This window comes from Pogona vitticeps, chromosome 1 (genome assembly GCF_051106095.1).
Source record: "Pogona vitticeps strain Pit_001003342236 chromosome 1, PviZW2.1, whole genome shotgun sequence".
Classification (NCBI taxonomy): Eukaryota; Metazoa; Chordata; class Lepidosauria; order Squamata; family Agamidae; genus Pogona; species Pogona vitticeps.
In genome coordinates, this window is record NC_135783.1 from 195,706,899 (window position 1) to 195,724,910 (window position 18,012).

Sequence of the window (18,012 nt, forward strand, 5' to 3'; positions counted from 1 at the left end):
TAAAATTTCCAACACATTAAATTTGATATTCTAAATTATGCTTCCCTTTTTGCAGTCTCTTCATTTCACAAGATTAACATACCTAGTAATTCATTCTGGTAATATTCACTGATGGTTAGGTGATGAATCTCCACTTAATCATACTTGGAGTGCACCCATTAAAATTAATGTGTCTTAATTTAAAACTTAAATCTCATTGATCTCACTGATCCCAGTAAATCTGTTGTAAGGGTAACTAAGGCTTCATCCAACCCTATATGTTGAACACTGCTAACAAATATATCTGTACACTTCTTAAATAATTAATTTTGTTTTGAAACCAACAACTATATATGAAGCAATTGGACTATCAGAATCAGTGACTTGATGGAGTTTACCAAGGAGTTGCACCCTGTTTCCCTCAAAATAAGACCTAACCTAAAAATAAGCCCTAGTATGATTTTTCAGGATGCCCGAAATATAAGCCCTACCCCCCAAAATAAGCCCCTGTTAAGTGAAACCCCGCCCTCCACCCTTGTGCAGCAAGCAGAAGATGACATGATTGTATTTGAATAAATGTAGATTGTCGTACATGGAGAAAAATAAAACATTCCCTGAAAATAAGCCCTACTGCGTTTTTTGGAGCAAAAATTAATATAAGACCCTGTCTTATTTTCGGAGAAACACGGTTATCTACTCATGGAAAGCTGTTTCAGACCCGGTGAAAGAACAGAAATACTTCATTTTGTGTAAGTTTTTATATGAGATTTAGTGCAGGCTGTTTCTGAGAACCTTTTATAGTGAAGATAAAACCAAGATACAATTTTTATTCTCTAACTTGTGTATTCATCACCCACCTTGTTTTTCAAGCTTAAACACAACTCATCACAAACATTAACATTATGTAGTATAGGATGTCTTTCATGGGAGTTCCCAAAATTGCAGCATTCTCCTGCTTTGATTTCAGAGGAATGCAATATAAATAATTTTTTGACATTAAACTACTTATACCTTGGGTAGCCAGTTTATCATTCAGTCATATATCTTTGTCACTTTGAGAAGATGGGCATTATTTAAACTTTCATGTTTGCATTTGTTAATAGTATTTCGTATGAAATGGCATAAAAAAGTTTTGGTCTAAAAAAAAGAATCGACTAGGGTAACACTCTAAAAAGCGTTTGTCTCTGAGATAATTACAGTGGTGCCTCGCTTAGTGATTGCCTCGTTTAACGATGTATTCGCTTAGCGATGAGGTTTTTGTGCTCCGTTTAATGATGTTTCCTATGGAAATAGCGATGTTCGGGACCTTGTCTCGCTTAGCGATGACAGTTTTAGGTCCCCTGTTTCACTTAATGGTGTTCCGTTTTCGCTATTTTTAAAGTGTCTTAAAAGGTCCAAAAACGGTTTTAAATGCTTGGGATCGTTAGTGCACCTTCTAAAACCTTTGCAAATGTAATTTGGCTTTGTTCTGACTCTTCGCAATTTTTTTGTGAATTCTCCCCCCCCCCCATTGGAAAGCATTGAACTGCAGGTTTGACAGCTGTCAAACTTAGGTTCAATGCATTTCAATGGGGGGGAAAATCACCAAAATTAACAAAGAGTCAGAACAAAGCCAAATTAAAGTTTGCACAAGTTTTACAAGGTGCACTAACGATCCCAAACATTTAAAACAGGTTTCAAACATTTTAAGACACTTTAAAAATAGCTTTTGACAGGTCCATTTTCGCTATTTTTTGAACCTTTTAAGACACACTTAAAATTGCAAAAACGGGCATCGCAAAACCATTGGAATGCATTGAATAGGCTTCAATGCGTTCCAATGGGGGATACATTGTTTCGCTTAGCGATGTTTCCTATGGCCATTTTCGCTTAAGGAAGGTAATCCGTTCCCATTGGAACGGATTAACCAGTTTTCAATGCATTCCTATGGGAACTGGTGTTTCGCTTAGCGATGTTTTCCCATATCAATGTTTTTTTAACCAATTAACATCGTTAAGCGAGGCACCACTGTACACTTTCCTAACATTCTTCCTAACAATTTATTTCAGTTCTGCTGCACAAGCTTGCCCGTTTAATATTGTGTGCTACACTTAAATGTTGTAAAAGCAGAATCCTCTGAGCCATCCAAAGTCATCTGCTTGCATAGGTGACAGGTTGGGATTTAACATGACACACTGAGAGTACATTTTGCTGTGGCTAGGTGGAAACAATTCGCTCCCCATAACAAGTTGATGTTAGGATTTGGCATTGGGGAGAGAGAGAGTTATATGGCCAAAGTCCTCTTGTATAGTTACGTAAAAGGCATGGCTTTTGGAGTCAAACATTCAGAAATCACCATAGACACTATTAGCTGCATGTTGAATCACACAATTCAGCATGCAGCCAATGCCTGCAGTGCTTTCTTAGTATGGGTCAGTTTGCTTCCAAACGTTTTATCATTTATGCTATCCCAGTGTAATCAGGTAAAGAGGATTTGGACCATGGTACTATAATTTTCCATATATAAGATGCCCGCCCCAATTTTGACCCTTGCAGCAGGCAGAGGCAAAGGAGGAGCCGTGCTCGACCGCCCCTCATGGCTGCCCATTGACTGCAGCTGTCCGATCACCTCCAGTGCCACTCGTGGGCTCCCTTCAGGCAGGTGGCGCCGTGAGCTTGAGCTGAGCCCCAGCAGTGGTGCTGGAGAAGGTGATCAGGTGGTGGCGGCGGCAGCAGCTGGAGGCGGAGGCGGAGCCGCACTTCACCGCACCTCATGGCTGCTCATTGACTGTGGCCGCCTTTGGGTAGGGGACAAGGCGGCAGCGTAAGCTTGAGCTGAGTCCTAGCAGCAAACGGTGCTGTGCCCTGCACCAGGCTGGCATGGGCAGCAGCATTGGCATGGCTCGCGTGCCCACAGAAAGGGCTCTGCGTGCCAGCGGTTCAGCTTACTTCTATGTATAAGACAACCCTCAATTTTTGCTCTGTTTTAGAAAAAAGTATTGTCTTATGCAGTAACTTAGAAGTCCTCATCTTGACTCATAGATATGGTGGAATAGATTGTCCTTCTTACTAGTTACATAGGTGGCTGGTTGTAGGCTTTAGATATGAGGTAAAAAAAGAACTGTGTCAGTTTTTTTTAAAAAAAAACTAAAAGTGTTGATGCTAGTGAAGTAAATACAGATTACAGTCATGTCTGAACGTTTTCCTCCTTCTGTGTCTTTGCAGAGAGGATAGAGTGACTTCTTTAAATTTGTACTGGTGTGAAAAATGAAGCACAGTGGTGCCTCGCATTACGACGTTAATTCATTCCAGCGAAATTGCTGTAGAACGAAAACGTCTTAATGTGAAAATAAAAAACCCATTGAAACGCATTAAAACCCATTTAATGTGTTCCAACGGGCTAAAAACTCACCGTCCAGCGAAGATCCTCCATAGGGCGGCCATTTTTTGTGGCTGTCTTGCGAGGAATTCGTCCCAGAAAACAGCAAGGAGCCATTTTATTTACCTAGTGGCCATTTTGAAACTGCCGATCAGCTGTAGGAAAAATGTCGGTTTGTGAAGAATCGGTTCCCGAAGCAGGCAACCAATAATCGCAAAGCGAAAAAAGCCTATTCAGACCATCGTTTTGCGATTGCAAAAGCGATCGCAAAAACGTTGTCATAATGTGGGCCAATCATAAAGCGGGGCACAACTGCATCTGTTTTTCACTTAATTTGTGCTACTGTATCAGTGGCATAGTCACTGGGATTTAAAATTCATTTTTACTTAACTGAGATACAACCATTGTTGAATTAAGCCAGTGAAGCTTGGGGGGGAAGGGTTTAATTTGGCCCTGTGGCTGAGACAGCACTACAGAGGGCATTTCCTTGTTACCTGGCTATTTTGTTAACCTTTGCAGGCCACAAATATTACTTGGCATTTTGACTCCGGTTCCATTGCTTCATATTCGGTCTCCAACCCAAGTTACAGTAGTGCCTTGGCTTACGAACTTAATCCGTCCCAGAAGATGTTCGTAAGTCGAAATGTTCTGAAGTCCAATCAGCATTTTCCATTGAAATGCATTGAAACTTGATTAATCCATTCTAGCTGTTTTTTGTTTGTATGTAGAGGTGCAGGTTGTAAGTCGAAGCATTAGTTCCCATAGGAACTAATGCAAAACCGATTACTCCGTCCTCTACCACTAGGGGGGAAATTTTTCTTTTTTAACCTAAGATGACTTAGGTTAAAAAAAGGGCAGGGAGGGAGGGAACAGTGGGGAAAAGAGGAAAGAAAGAAGGTCATCACTGGTGCACACAGACCCCTCAGACAAACGTTTGGGCTTTTAAGCACAAAAAGAGAGAAGACAGAGAGGGAAGACAATGTGGGGGGGAAGAGTTTGGAGTCTAAAACACATTTAAACCCACACATTTTACACCAACACATTTAAAACCAAACCAAGCAACTTTTAAACAAAACACATTTTAAAACAGAAACATAACCCCCCCACCTAGCCCAAATCAAAAAATTTAAAAAAGCCAAAATAAAATAAAACCCAGTACGTACAGTGCAGTACCAGGCAGTGCCAGGCAGTCTGAAGTTCTCTGCATCCACACTCTCTAACTACTGGGGTGGACGAGGTAGCAGACAAGCAGCCTCTTCGCTGGCCAACGGTTAACTGAAAGTTCAAATTTCCCGCTTTCCCCGCGTTGTTTTTTTCTGTTCGTAAGTCGAAGCTCTGGTCTCAAGTCGAAGCAAAATTTTGCGGCCGGAGCTGTTCATAAGTCAAAATGTTTTTAGGTAGGAGTCTTCGTAAGTCAAGTCACTACTGCATTTACTTCTGATTCCAGTCAGTTTGCAGAAGATGCAGTAGATGTGGGAATATAATACTGAGTTCCAAAAAGTGTTTTTAAAGTGTTTTTTGGGAGTCATACTTTAGTTCTGCCTTGTGGTTGGTGAGATTAGATGAAAAATAATTGCTTCCCAGAGAACAAATAACTTTGTTATCTGAGAAGTAAATATGTTATGACTAGCCATGTCTACCATGGCAGTCGTTTGGGGGCTAGTTGCATTATGAGTTTGCTCTCAAATTCTAGATGGACCTGGTTGAGAACCTTTGCATTAGGATCTTGCAGATTCAAGAACAGTAGTCAAATCAGAATTGCAGTGTGATATTTTTATATTTCTGTTACAAAAAAACAGTCAAATTACTCTTTTCAAATTTGCTTAGTTAAATTATTGAATACTATTTGAGCCTACAGCAGCTCTCAAAAACAAAACCCATCTCAAGTTCTGACTCATTTGAATACCTCCCATATGCCATAGATTACTAATTTAATTTTAAATATTTCCCAGAAGAAATAACTGTCTTCGTTTGAAGAGCCATCAAATCATATTATAAAGGAATAATTAAAAATACTAATTTTTTCAGACTACATAACTCATAACACAATCTTTATATTACAGTGGTGCCTCGCTTAACGAGTGCACCGTATAGCGATGTTTCCGTATAGCGATCCCTTTTTCGGGATCGCTATACGGAAACATCCCCGATCGTCGCAATGGGGAAAACCCGCATTGCGAAGATCGGGTATTGCGGCGGCCATTTTGGAGCCGCCGAACAGCTGATTGGCGGTTCCAAAATGACCGCCGGAAGCCCGGAAATGGCTGCCGGAAGCCGTTTTCGCGCCCTGCCCTCGCTTAGCGAAGGCGCGAAAATGGCTGCCGGCACCTGGAATCCTCGCTGAACGGGTAAGTAACAAAGGTATTGGAACGCATTAAACGAAGTTTAATGCGTTCCAATACATTTCCCCTACCCGTTTAGCGACGATTTCGCATAGCGAGGGTTAATCCGGAACGGATTAACCTCGCTATGCGGGGCACCACTGTATTTACTTATTGGCATGGTGGATTTGATTTAAATCAGGATTTAACTTTTAACATTTAAACCAGTTTAATTTTTAAAAAATCATTGATTTTTTAAATCGACTCTGTTTATTGGTCACATTTACGTGTCATCCCTTCCTCGGGTTACTATGATTTTGCTCTCCTGTTGTCCTTACAGCAACCATGTGATGTAGGTCAGACTAAGAAAGAATCAACTGTGAGCCTGGACCTGGGTCTCACAGTTCTTAATCCGGCACTTTTAACCTCTGCTCCCTAAACCAGGACCAGGATTGAAAGAGATTCTTAGACTCAGGAAGAGTTTATATTAATCCTATGAAATTTTAGGTAGAAGTGGTATTTGGCTATTCAAACAATCCATCAGATATTACCTACATCTTAATAAAGAAGCATCATAGATGAGGAAAGCTAGATGCATACATAACAAATGAGCACAGAAGTTCCCTTGGTGGCCTATACAAGGACCATAACTTGTGTGGTTCCTACCCTGTTAAAAATTAATGACAATTTCTAAAATAAGAATAAAATTGAAAACTCCACTCATCTGTGACGAGTGAAAATATGCTGCTTGACAAGCCACAGCTCACTCCTTGCCTCCTTACCCTCAGTCCGTCTCTCTCTCTCTCTGTCTGTCTCTGATCCTGCAGTCCTCCCCTCCCCCTTCTCATTGCAAAAAGAAAAACAGCCCTCTTCTCTGGAGAAGAGAGTTCCAGCGGCACATGGATATATAGCTCCGCAGGAGAATGTAGAGTAGTCCCATGCTGGAGAATATGGAGATTCCCTGCTCCCAATTTCAACTGAATGACCTGGCTCCTTAAGAGGCTGGGCGCTTTTGCTTTCAGTTTTATTTTTGCTGGAGACGTTCAAAAGAAAGGTATTCAAAATACAAGCTTCATGACCCCACAGGCACGCCAGTAATAAAGCAACCCCTTGTCTGAGGGTATATTTATTTTGGGTTTGTACGCATTGTTATGTAGAAAGTGCCTAGTTTAAATTTAAATTTAAGTTTGAACATAAATTGCAAGGCTATACAGTGGACCCTCGACTTACAGACGGCTCGACTTACAGACTTTTCGAGTTACAGACTTCTCTGGCTGCAAAATTTAGATTCGACTTGCAGCCAGAGAATCGACTTACAGACCAGAAAAAAACCAAAATGGAATAAAAATAGAATAAAAACCACTGGTTATGAGATTAATCGGTTTTCAGTGCATTGTAGGTCAATGGAGATTCGACTTACAGACTTTTCAACTTGCAGCCACCATTCCAATACGGATTAATTCCTTAAGTAGAGGGTCCACTGTAGTCTGGTCATGCTGACTGGTGAAATTTTTGAGTGACTGGTGAGACATTCTAAAAAATTTCAAGCCCTAAACATGCATGTAATCCAAACTAATACTTGTAGATGATTAATATGCCTGCCTAAAACTTCTTTGCTTCTGTTTTAGGAAAGTGATCAACTTGAACTGCTGGATAACTCAGTGGTAGAGATAGGGGTATTCGTATTCTGCACAGCTAGAGTTAATGAGGGTCATGCATCCATCAGTGGTATTGGCCCCTCTCTTCCTTCCAACCAGTCCAGAGCACCACTCGGCTAGCCATTTGGCAACTTTGCAGGGAGACTCGTCCACACTCCCTCTGCCAGAAGTTTCTAGCCAACCAGAAAGAGAATGACGCTTTGGAGCAATTGGAAGGATGAGCAGGGCCGCTGCCACTGGCAGATGTGTGAGTGGATGGTCCGGCCGCAGGGGCCAGACCCTTGTTATCTCCAGCTACATGGGGATATTCGTAGAGTAGATTCCACTGAGTGGAGATGGGGGTATTCGTCAAAATACCCCCATCTCTACTCAGTGGTTTGGATATCTGGCTGAGAACCAGAAGTTGTGAGTTCCATTCCCCTCCATCGACAGGAACTGGACTCCACAATCCATAGGGTCCCATCCTGCTCCACAATTCTAAGAAAATTATAAATGGGCAAGGGATTTGCTTACCCTGTTTCCCCAAAAATAAGACCTAACCTGAAAATACGCCCTAGTATGATTTTTCAGTTTGCTCATAATGTAAGTCCTATTCCAAAAATAAGCCCTAGTTAAGTGAAATCCCCGCCCTCCACCATTGTGCAGCAACCAGAAGAAGATGACCTGACTGTAAAATAAAACATCTCCTGACAATAAGCCCTAATGCGTTTTTTGGAACAAAAATTAATATAAGACCCTGACTTATTTTCGGGGAAACACGATAGCAATTTCTTACAAAAGCATATTAAGACACCAGAGTCTTTCTTTTCTGGTAAGCGTTGGAGGAAACTTCATTCATTCAAAGTACATTTGCCTGATACAGATGTACAGCTTAGGATAGTGCATGTACAATAGGTGAAAAATTTCCAGGTCTTTGCCATGAATTTGGTTCACATCAGTCAGTTATAGATATATGTATATTGTCAGACCTAGGTAGTATGGGGCTGCCACTCTTCAGAAGATGGTCCTGTGGCTGCAGTCCTGTTCCATGGCTTAACCAACAGAAGGATGATGGCATCAGTGACAGAGAGCAGTTTTCAGTAATTAATAACTTCCCAATTCTATCCCATGGATTTTCTGACATCTGTATAATCCCTTACTTTACATGGAAGCCACAAGATGGAAGAGGCTTTCTCTTTCAAGTGCAGTGGTGCCTCGCTTGACGACGTTAATCCGTTCCAGCGAAATCGCTGTAGAGCGAAATCATCGTCAAGCAAAATTAAAAAGTCCATTGAAATGCATTGACAACCGTTCAATGCGTTCCAATGGCCGAAATACCTGCTTGTCCAGCAATGATCCTCCATAGGGCGGCCATTTTCTGCTCCCTGTATAGCAAAAAACCCGTCTTAAAATAGTGGGGAGCCATTTTGCACAGCGGGCGGCCATTTTGGAAACCCAACGATCAGCTGTTTTGATCGTCTTAAAGCGAAAAATCGGTTCCCGAAGTAGGGAACCGATCCTCGTAAAGCAGTTTTTCCCATTAGAACATCGTTTAGTGATCGCAAAAGCGATTGCAAAAACCTAATCATCAAGCAGATTTGTCGTTTAATGAGGTAATCGTTAAGTGAGGCACCACTGTAAAGTAAAAAGATCAGTGTGCAGAAAATGCACATATAGGGCTCCCTAAAGAACCCAAAACAAAAAGAAATATGGAAGATTTTGCCATACACATCCCCGATCATCACTTTATTAATGAGCAGCAATTTCCATGGTGTTCTTACATAATTTTCATTACTTAAGCATAAATTGTGGGATTCTGGCTTATATGTTTTAAATTATACAAGGAGGTATTTATAACATTGCACAGTACAGATTTTTTACACTCTTTAACTGAGATGTTGTAGGTTGATTTTTATCCTCAATTTCATCTTGAAAGGGTAAAGACTGTGTCATTGCACTCTGAGATATCAAGGAGGGTTGTCATTGTACGCTTTTCATTAATCCCAAGTGCTGGAGCCAGGCGCTGTTTGCGCGAGTTACATCTGTCTCTTCCTAAACTGGATTTCCTGGGTTATTACCCTATCTTGTTCATTGATATGAAGCCAAAGTTTCCTGCTTTGGCTATAATGAGGAATTCAGAAATGAAGCATCACAGAGGAAGGGAAGAGTGTGAACGGGATGCTTGAGGCAGTTCTTCCATATCTGGCCCTCTTGTCAACGTTCTGTCTCCAGCATTCTACTCCGGAATATTTAGAATGTGTTGAACAGAATATCAAAGTACTTCAACCTGTGTTACTTCAGGCAGGAAAAACCTTTACACTGACCTATATAAAATAACATTTAGCACAACCTCTGTCAAAATTGCAATTTTGTGTGCTCCATAGATTCAGTTAAAGTTTAATTGTGTTCTAGTTTCTTTGTGGTAAAAGATGTGTAAAGAAAAGCTAGAAAAAAATAGCAGAAAAGGGATTTGCAATGAGCAGTAGAATACAAATTCTAGTTCTATAAGTTCTCCATTTCAAAGGAGAACAATTATTTATAAAGCGATACTTTATTTTAGTGGACTTGATTGTGGAACCTGTTCTTTTGTTATTGTTGGATTAACATGAAATAGTGCAATGTAATCTTAAGCATCTGATAGCGTCCAGGAAACCCACTTGAACAAGATGCTCTCTTCATCTAACATATGATGCAATGTTGTGAGCTAAAACACAATGTTCTGAAACATTTGTTGTGCCTTTAAAAGTACTGTATATATGAAATGGATTTAATATAAAAATTAATATTAAATGAGTTTAATATGGAAAGTAAAAGGTTTCTGGTTTACTAGTTGTTTCTAGTTGTCATAACCCCTTTTCACTTTCCACTAATTGAATTTTGCAGAAATACCACATTTGAATGTTCTGGAAAATATTTGATGAAACCCTGTTCTTATTTATGTCACTGAATAAATATCCTTGTATTCATATTTTTCTCTTTCATTTCTTCACCAGTGTCTAACGCGCTAGCCTCTTGCTTTTTTTTTCCCCATCTATTTCTTTTGTTGCTTGTGTTTTAATGTATATTGTGTTATATGGTACTGGTTAAAGAACCGTTACTGTATTTTATGTTTGTATCTATATTTTATTTTGCATGCTTAACGTGGCTTTGCCTGGATATTCTTTTTGGTAAGTTCTGAATTTTAAAAGTGTATTGTTTTTCTGTAGTAAGATCTGTAAACTCTGCTGTCACCTCTTTTCCCACCTCAAGAAATCTGTCCTTATTTTCATCACGCTGATTTGTGCTCATAAGTGATTTTGCTTTGGCTAGATGCACATATAACCAATACTTTCTTAACATTTTCAACTTTCACCTGTAGAACCTCTGTATAATACTTTTGGTACTAATGTGTACTGACATGGGCATACTACTGCATATTAGAGAGAACATACAGTCACCAAATAAAGATGCAGCCATCCTTGACCTGCAAAGGAGGATTGTGCCTTAGCCATTGAGCCTCCCTGCCCTCTGTTCTCTTCCCTGGCTTATGCGAGCAAGAGGGGACCCACGAGTGTGCTGCATGCTGCTTTGGCAGGAGGGTGTTGTTCTGTTTCTTGCAGGTTGTTTTTCTTCCAGCTCCCCCCCCTCCCCATACCAGAACCTAGACTGGATCGGGTGATCTGGGAGAGGAAGTGGAAGGCACACCAAACCCCTGCTTACCTAATGGTTGCCAGTAGTATGGTGGATATTTGTACCAGTGGGTGGGGAGATGGAAGCAGACTCCTTTGAATTTAAGGTAGGAAGGGCTATGTCCTGTGATTACTTGAGATTCTGAAGCACACGAACATGAGAACCTTGGTGTCTTAAGAATGTAATAAAGTCACAGTAAGATTTATGTGGATAGCTTGTGTCATCTGCTTCTTGCAGTACAATTCTTAGATTTTCTAAAAATTACCTATTTGCTTCTAGGTAATGTATATGCATGTTTCTTTCATTTACAGCAACAGCTTGCTCAGTTACAGAAAGAGAAATCAGAGATTCTGAAGAATCTGGCTTTATATTACTTCACATTTGTTGATGTTATGGAATTTAAGGTAAGGCACCCTTAAATGCAACTGATTTGTTTTTGTGGGGCTTAGAAGGGTGTCACAAAAGTTCCCATCAAGTTAAGTCGTACATTTTTCAGAATTGGGTAGTCTTAATGCTAAATTAATAGATAACTTTATGTATAGTATTATAAATCTCAAATTGACTTTAAAGCCTTCTTTCAAATTGAAAAAAAAAAGTCCAGTAAAGATATACTACTCAAGTCTTTTTGTTTTTCCTCCTAAGGACCATGTCTGTGAACTGCTGAATACTATTGATGTTTGCCAAGTCTTCTTTGATATTGTAAGTCTGAGAGTTTCAAAAAATTTCCATTGATTGGTTATTACTGGAATCCAGCACACACATAGCAGGAAATAACCCTGCTTGGTCACAAGGGGCATTACTTCCAAATAAAGATGCATCAGATTCAGAGCTAACTAAAGCTGCTTTTTTATATGATGACTCCTAGAAAACTAGCTGCAATGGCAGGAGGATTCTGAAAGCTGAACGTCAGAAAATAATGGAGACAGGAAACATCATTGTTCCCAACTAATCTCCCTTCTAGTGGTAGTGACAGACCTTCATGGTCTGTTTTAGTGAATGGACTTGTTCATAGGGCAGCAGGTTGTCACTAAAATATCCAGGCCCTTAAGTGGTTTAGGGCTGGTTTTCCCAAGTCAGATCCATTTGAATGTTTTGGCCTGCAGTTCCATTCTGGCTTCAAGCAGCACAGCCTGTTCTCCAGGTTGGAGACGCCTGGTGTATAAATGGCTAGTTGCACTTTTTATTGTGCGGAGATATCGCTTTGGAGCCTGCATTGCTGTGTTACCTGCTGGTCCTTCTCTAGTCTCTCACTATAGTAGAGATGGGAACAGAACAGATTGGTTCTCTTGCTTATTCCCATTTAAGTCTGAGAGATTAGGCCTGTTGTTCATTCTCCGCTTCTCAACAATTGTTTGGAGCAATCAGGAAAGATACTTTGGGCTCCAGCCTTCATTTCCAAGTAAGCCCACTACTTTCTGTAGAGCATACGTCTGAGCATGCGTAAAACTGCTGTTAGTAATGTACATGTCTCCCTTGAATTGCATGGGTCTAGCAGCACGGTTTTGGTTATACACACTTTTTTTTCATTAATATAAATATTGAATAAATGAATATTCAGTAAATACTGCACTGCTATTTGTCTTTAGGAAGTGACCTGAGAAAAGTAGGTCTTGGACATACTGAAGCCTCTGTTGTTGTTGGGTGTGGCAGCCCATGGCCAGTTGGCAGCAGGCAGCCTGTCCAATCTCCTGGCATGGTAGCTCCATGTGACAGCTGGGGATGGTGCTGCGGCATGCTGGGATGTTGATGTGGGTCAGGAGAGGCTTCTGTGTTTGTGTGTGTGTATGAATCAACTGTTTATGCACTGTAGTTACATTTCGGGGAGCATAAGAGTTATACACAAATTTTGAACTACACGGTCTAGCACCCGTAACCCAGCATTGTTGAAGTGAGAAGTGTAGATTATTTGGAAAAATACATAGGAAAGTCTGTGCACCTTTCCCCCGCCCCCCAAATACTAACAGTGTATCAATAGAGGCAAATACTTGTTTTGTTCTGTATGAAGACCCTTTAAGATGGTTCTGTGCATTTAAAACGTGCGAACAACATCTTTTATTGCAGTAAGGTCTTTTAGGAACCATGTGTGGAGGTTTGGAATGAGAAAATGACATGACTAAGATATTAGAATAATTTTGATCAGATATTGACATTATCATAAATAAGCATATGAAACAATCACAATACAATCTTTCTTTATATTTCACTTGTAGACTGTAAATTTTGATTTAACAAAGAACTACCTAGATCTAATCATAACCTACACAACACTAATGATATTGCTGTCTCGAATTGAAGAACGGAAGGCCATCATAGGACTGTATAATTATGCGCATGAGATGACACACGGAGCAAGGTAAAAATGTGATATATGCTGGCAGGTTTTGGGGATTTGGACTATGCTACAGTTTTGCTTAATCTTATTTGTGGCTTTCTTTAGTGATAGGGAGTACCCACGTCTTGGCCAGATGATAGTGGATTATGAAAATCCTTTGAAGAAAATGATGGAGGAATTTGTGCCACATAGTAAAGTATGTGTGAAGTTTTCTTTTCTTTGCTGAAAAGAACTGTGTTTCTTTTAAAAAGTTGTTTATAGTAAATGTGTCGAAATTTTATTCATATGAATTTAAGAGAAAAAGACTGTTCACTTATCCTGTGTAAATAGGTGAAGGTTTCAATTTTTTCTTTGACAAATGGTTGCAAGTGACTGTTTTATTAATGAAAAATAAATGTTGGATTTATTTACACCTGGTCTTTTGCATGTCCGTTCCTGAATTTCAAGAGATTATATGTCTATTAGAAAGTAATGTCTTTCATTTTTTATGGAGTGTGTTTATATTGGTTTTTATTTTTAAAACATCAGACTAGTTTACAAAGAAAACAGCTCCAGCAGCAGCAGTTCCTTAAAGTAAAAGCCATTAAAGACAAACCATTTAAATCAAAGAAGCTGATTCACTAAAAACCAAAATAATATTAAAAACACACAAAGTGAACAATTAGGAAAATGCCTGGGCAAACAAGTAGGATTTTCATTAACAGTAGAAAACACTCAAAAGAGAGCTCCTGTTGTTTCAATGGGAAGATCATTCCACATGGTGGTGGGACAATTCCGCATTGCAATTGAATGAGCTGTGTTATGATGTGTAGAATCCCCCAACAAAGCATGAAGACCAGGGCATTGGGCAACCTATATAGAAGAAGGTGGTCTCTCAGATAATAGCTGAAATCCTGTTGTCCCAGCATATACTGTTTAAGGCTGATGATATCATCATGAGTAGTTATCCACCACCCACCCCTCTCCTGATTCTGGTCAGAGGCTCCTGTGTAGTCCCTTTTATTGTTAGAAAACTGTGGGAGCTGCAGGACAGGAGGGGGAAATCTTTAATTACCAAAAATTCCTGCCATCAAAAGTTTTGCTATCAGCAATTTTTGGTAGTTAAAGACTTCCCCCTCCTGTCTTGCAACTGCCATGGACGCCAAATGATAAAGTGGTTACATAGGAACTTTGGAAGAGAAGTTGGAAATTTTGATTTCCAAAAGTTTGCTACTGTTTAGCACCAGTTAGCCTTACGCAGCGATAAATTGCAGCAACAGGATTTCAACCTTTATAAATCCCCCCTTCTCCTCACATGTATATGCATGGTGCTTGATCTTTTTCCATATAGAAAGTACTATGCTATATTTGCTTTAATTTCTTTGTTTCATATTTATTTGGTGGCTTCTTTTTGCTCTGAAGTTAAGAACAAAATGTAAAATAAGAGTGATTTGGTTGATGTCTCTAGAAACACAAACACTTGGAACTTCATTTGAGTGCACTCCTGTGGACAGATTGTTCTTGGGAAGTTAACCAGAGTTCAAGAAAACATTATCTCTAAAATTTGATATTTTTTTCATACTTGTAATTTTTGAATATGTAATTATATACAAATGCTCATTCATAATAATCATACACAGTAAGTCATTTAATACTTCAAATTGATTGGCTTAATAGTTGTTGATGGTGTTATTAATAAGTAAACACATGTTCAACTTTGCAAGTAGCTTTTTCAGTTTGGCTTGTATGAGATTAAATATATATATAACATACATGAGTGTGTCTGTGTGCATGTGCATATGTATGTGTTTGTGCAGGGGTAGTATTTTCTTTTACACCGGGCTGGATAAATTTTCAAGTTCTGTTTTGAATATATGGGCCAGAATCCTGTTGGTTAGTGTAGTAAAGCACACTATCATGGGCACATTGTATCAGTGGGTATCTAGTGAGTCTACTCTTTCACACATTCTAGTGATTAGATGGGCCTACTTTTGTGGAAATTTAATTTAGGATGATAAGTCACAGTTAGAACAGACCAGTTTGAATCAATGGAATTTATAGAAGAGTTGATTCACCAAATCCCTATTGATTCAATGGGTCTACTCTAGTATGATTTACTGTGCTAAGCATCAAGATTTTGGCTGTGGAGTGTATGACCACTGGATGCCAGAGACTGCTTTGGTAATTCAGTTAGAAAGCTATGTTTGATGTGCCAGTATTTCAGAGCAGTAAATCTGTATTTGCTATTTTATTCTCTAGGCTCTTTCAGATGCTCTAATATCACTTCAGATGGTCTACCCTCGACGAAACCTCTCAGCTGACCAGTGGAGAAACGCACAGCTCTTGAGCCTTATCAGTGCTCCCAGCACAATGCTTAATCCTGCACAGTCAGACACAGTATGAGGCTTTCCTTTGATTTTATTTCTGTAATATTTAAAAGGTTGGATCTGAGGTGTTTTCTGTATGAATGAGCTGGTGGTAGCTGGATTTCCACCGTAGCAGTTTCTAATGAGCCTGCTAAGTATGCATTGGGATATTATTTTATTAATTTTTAAAAATTTGTCATTTATAGGCCACCTTTCTCCCAATAAGGGACCCAAAGCAGCTCACAGTACTAAAAAAAATAGAAATAAAAACATAATAAGTTGCATATTTAAAAAACAAACTATAAAACTGATTAAAATACAGTTGAATAACTGAAAACAGGATTGATTATTTATTTATTTATTTATTTATTTATTTATTTATTTATTTATTTATTTATTTATTTATTTATTTATTTAACTTATATGCCGCCCACACTACCCGAAGGTCTTTTGTAAGCCATTTTTTGCTCCTGCATTAGAAGAAACATGGGATTAAAGTAAAATTAAATGAATGAACAAATCAGCCAGTCTTGGAGGATTGGGCCTTTTCTGTGCATGCTGTAGCCCATCCCAGATGGGAAGCAATTTGAGACACTCCTGTCTGGATGCTGGCAGGAAAGGAGGGTGTTTCCCCTAGCCCTTTTTTCCTGCATCCAACCCAGTAGGTCATCTTTTTTTTCAAATTCTCAGACAAGATTATTATTGCTTATGTATGTGTCTGTTTATTTGTTTTTTTTTTAAATACCCTCCATGGTGTATCATAGATGCATAGATCTCTTTGCAGATTTATCTCAAGGTTACACTAATACATGGGTCCATTTCTGCTTCTTACATGGGTTTGTTTCTGCTTCTGTACGTTATTCTCAACAACTGTCGAGTTGTGGTTAGGGTGACTGGAACATGGATTTTTACCTATGACATTAAATATGGTGCTGGCAAATTTGATTTACAGAATTAGAATTACTGAGCTGTAAGTAGTGCTTAATCACTCTGGAAAGTTACTCAGTTGCTTGGAAACACCATTTCCTGTACCTTAATATTTTCTGTATAGTTACGCCTAACTTTCTTTATCCAGCATAGTTTATTCAATTCAGATTTTTTTTTTGCCTAAAATTCTTACACTGAGTGCTTTTCTTAAAATATCCAAGGCAGATGAATTATATTATTTTTCATCCAGTGTCAATATTAATTTGAGACCTATTCACACTTCTGTTGGTGACGAGTAGGCTCAGTAGCAATTCTGTGACGAAGCTGTTAATTATTTATTTTTTAATTGTTTATACTTCCCAGTTGGCATATGCCCTCAGGATAGTTTATAAATTTAAAATCCAGAAGCAGTAAATAGAATCACAGGTTTTACACTATAACAACCCATATGGTATCAAAACATGAAATGGTTGTGCTGTAACAACCACTAATAAAACTGAAATGGAAGGAGTAAAAATGAAAATTAAGGACTAAATGCCTTCCTGTAAAGGAAATATTTAGATTATCATCTTAATATGACTAGTGGGGATGTGATACAGATAATTGGAAGGCCATTCCATGCAGGAGCAGTGTTCCCTCTAGGTTTCAGCCAGTGCTGGGTGGTGGCCCGGCTCTGCCTGCACAGCCAAATGGGCAGCAACATTGGCTGTGGGTACATGGTACCAATCCAGCACTTGCCAGGCATGCAGCTTAGAGGGAACATTACACAGGAGGGCTACCACTGAAAAGGCTCTTCTCCTTACTGTATATTATCTATCACAAGATCTGAAGATGTGGTCTTAATAAAAAGGCTAGAACATACATTACCACAGGATTCTCCAAAAGAGTGGTCCTTATGGCTTTTGAAAGATTTTGTACCAACACCTGGAATTGGCCCCAGTATGTTTATATGGGGAACAGTTTAAGTATGAATCAATCCTTGCTTAAACTGCATAGTAAACAAGCTCCAAGCCCTGAGTTGATAACAAGTAGCATTCTCTCTTTTGTGAAAAGATATTTGAGGTTCTTAGCCTGGACTACGTTAGATCATAACACAGCTTGTTCATTTCTAGATGATGCCCCAGAAATGTCACATAGAGTCAAAGAAAACTGTTACAGTAAACAGTACAAAGAAATGAGGAGAACAAAAGAGGAAAAACAAGATTTTTCCCCCTGTAAAAACCAAAAGATCAAAGGGAATTTTAAACTTAAAAGAAGAATGCTAAAAGATCAGCAGGCAGACATTTCATTTGGCCAAGATAAAATAAAGAGAAAATGGAAACAATATATTGAAGAAATGTATGGAAGAGAAGCAAGGATTGCTCTCTCAGAAGGGTGCTGTAACTCAGAGGAAGTTTAACAACATGGAACAACAACAAACTTAACAAGCTACGACAACTGCATC

At 39.1% G+C, this 18,012-nt stretch overlaps 1 protein-coding gene across 4 annotated transcripts in view; it reads left to right on the forward strand.

Annotated features, from left to right (window-relative positions):
• Positions 1-18,012, forward strand: part of NCKAP1 (NCK associated protein 1) — a 75,706-nt gene that overhangs the window by 15,486 nt on the left and 42,208 nt on the right. For 2 of the 4 annotated variants that reach the window (XM_072981134.2, XM_072981137.2), the window contains 5 exons: positions 11,276-11,368; positions 11,607-11,663; positions 13,175-13,317; positions 13,402-13,492; positions 15,535-15,672. In XM_072981134.2, the coding sequence (XP_072837235.1) occupies positions 11,276-11,368; positions 11,607-11,663; positions 13,175-13,317; positions 13,402-13,492; positions 15,535-15,672 (522 nt within the window). The remainder of the gene's footprint in view (positions 1-11,275; positions 11,369-11,606; positions 11,664-13,174; positions 13,318-13,401; positions 13,493-15,534; positions 15,673-18,012) is intronic. The other 2 variants (XM_078393696.1, XM_072981139.2) reach the window with 1 other exon arrangement.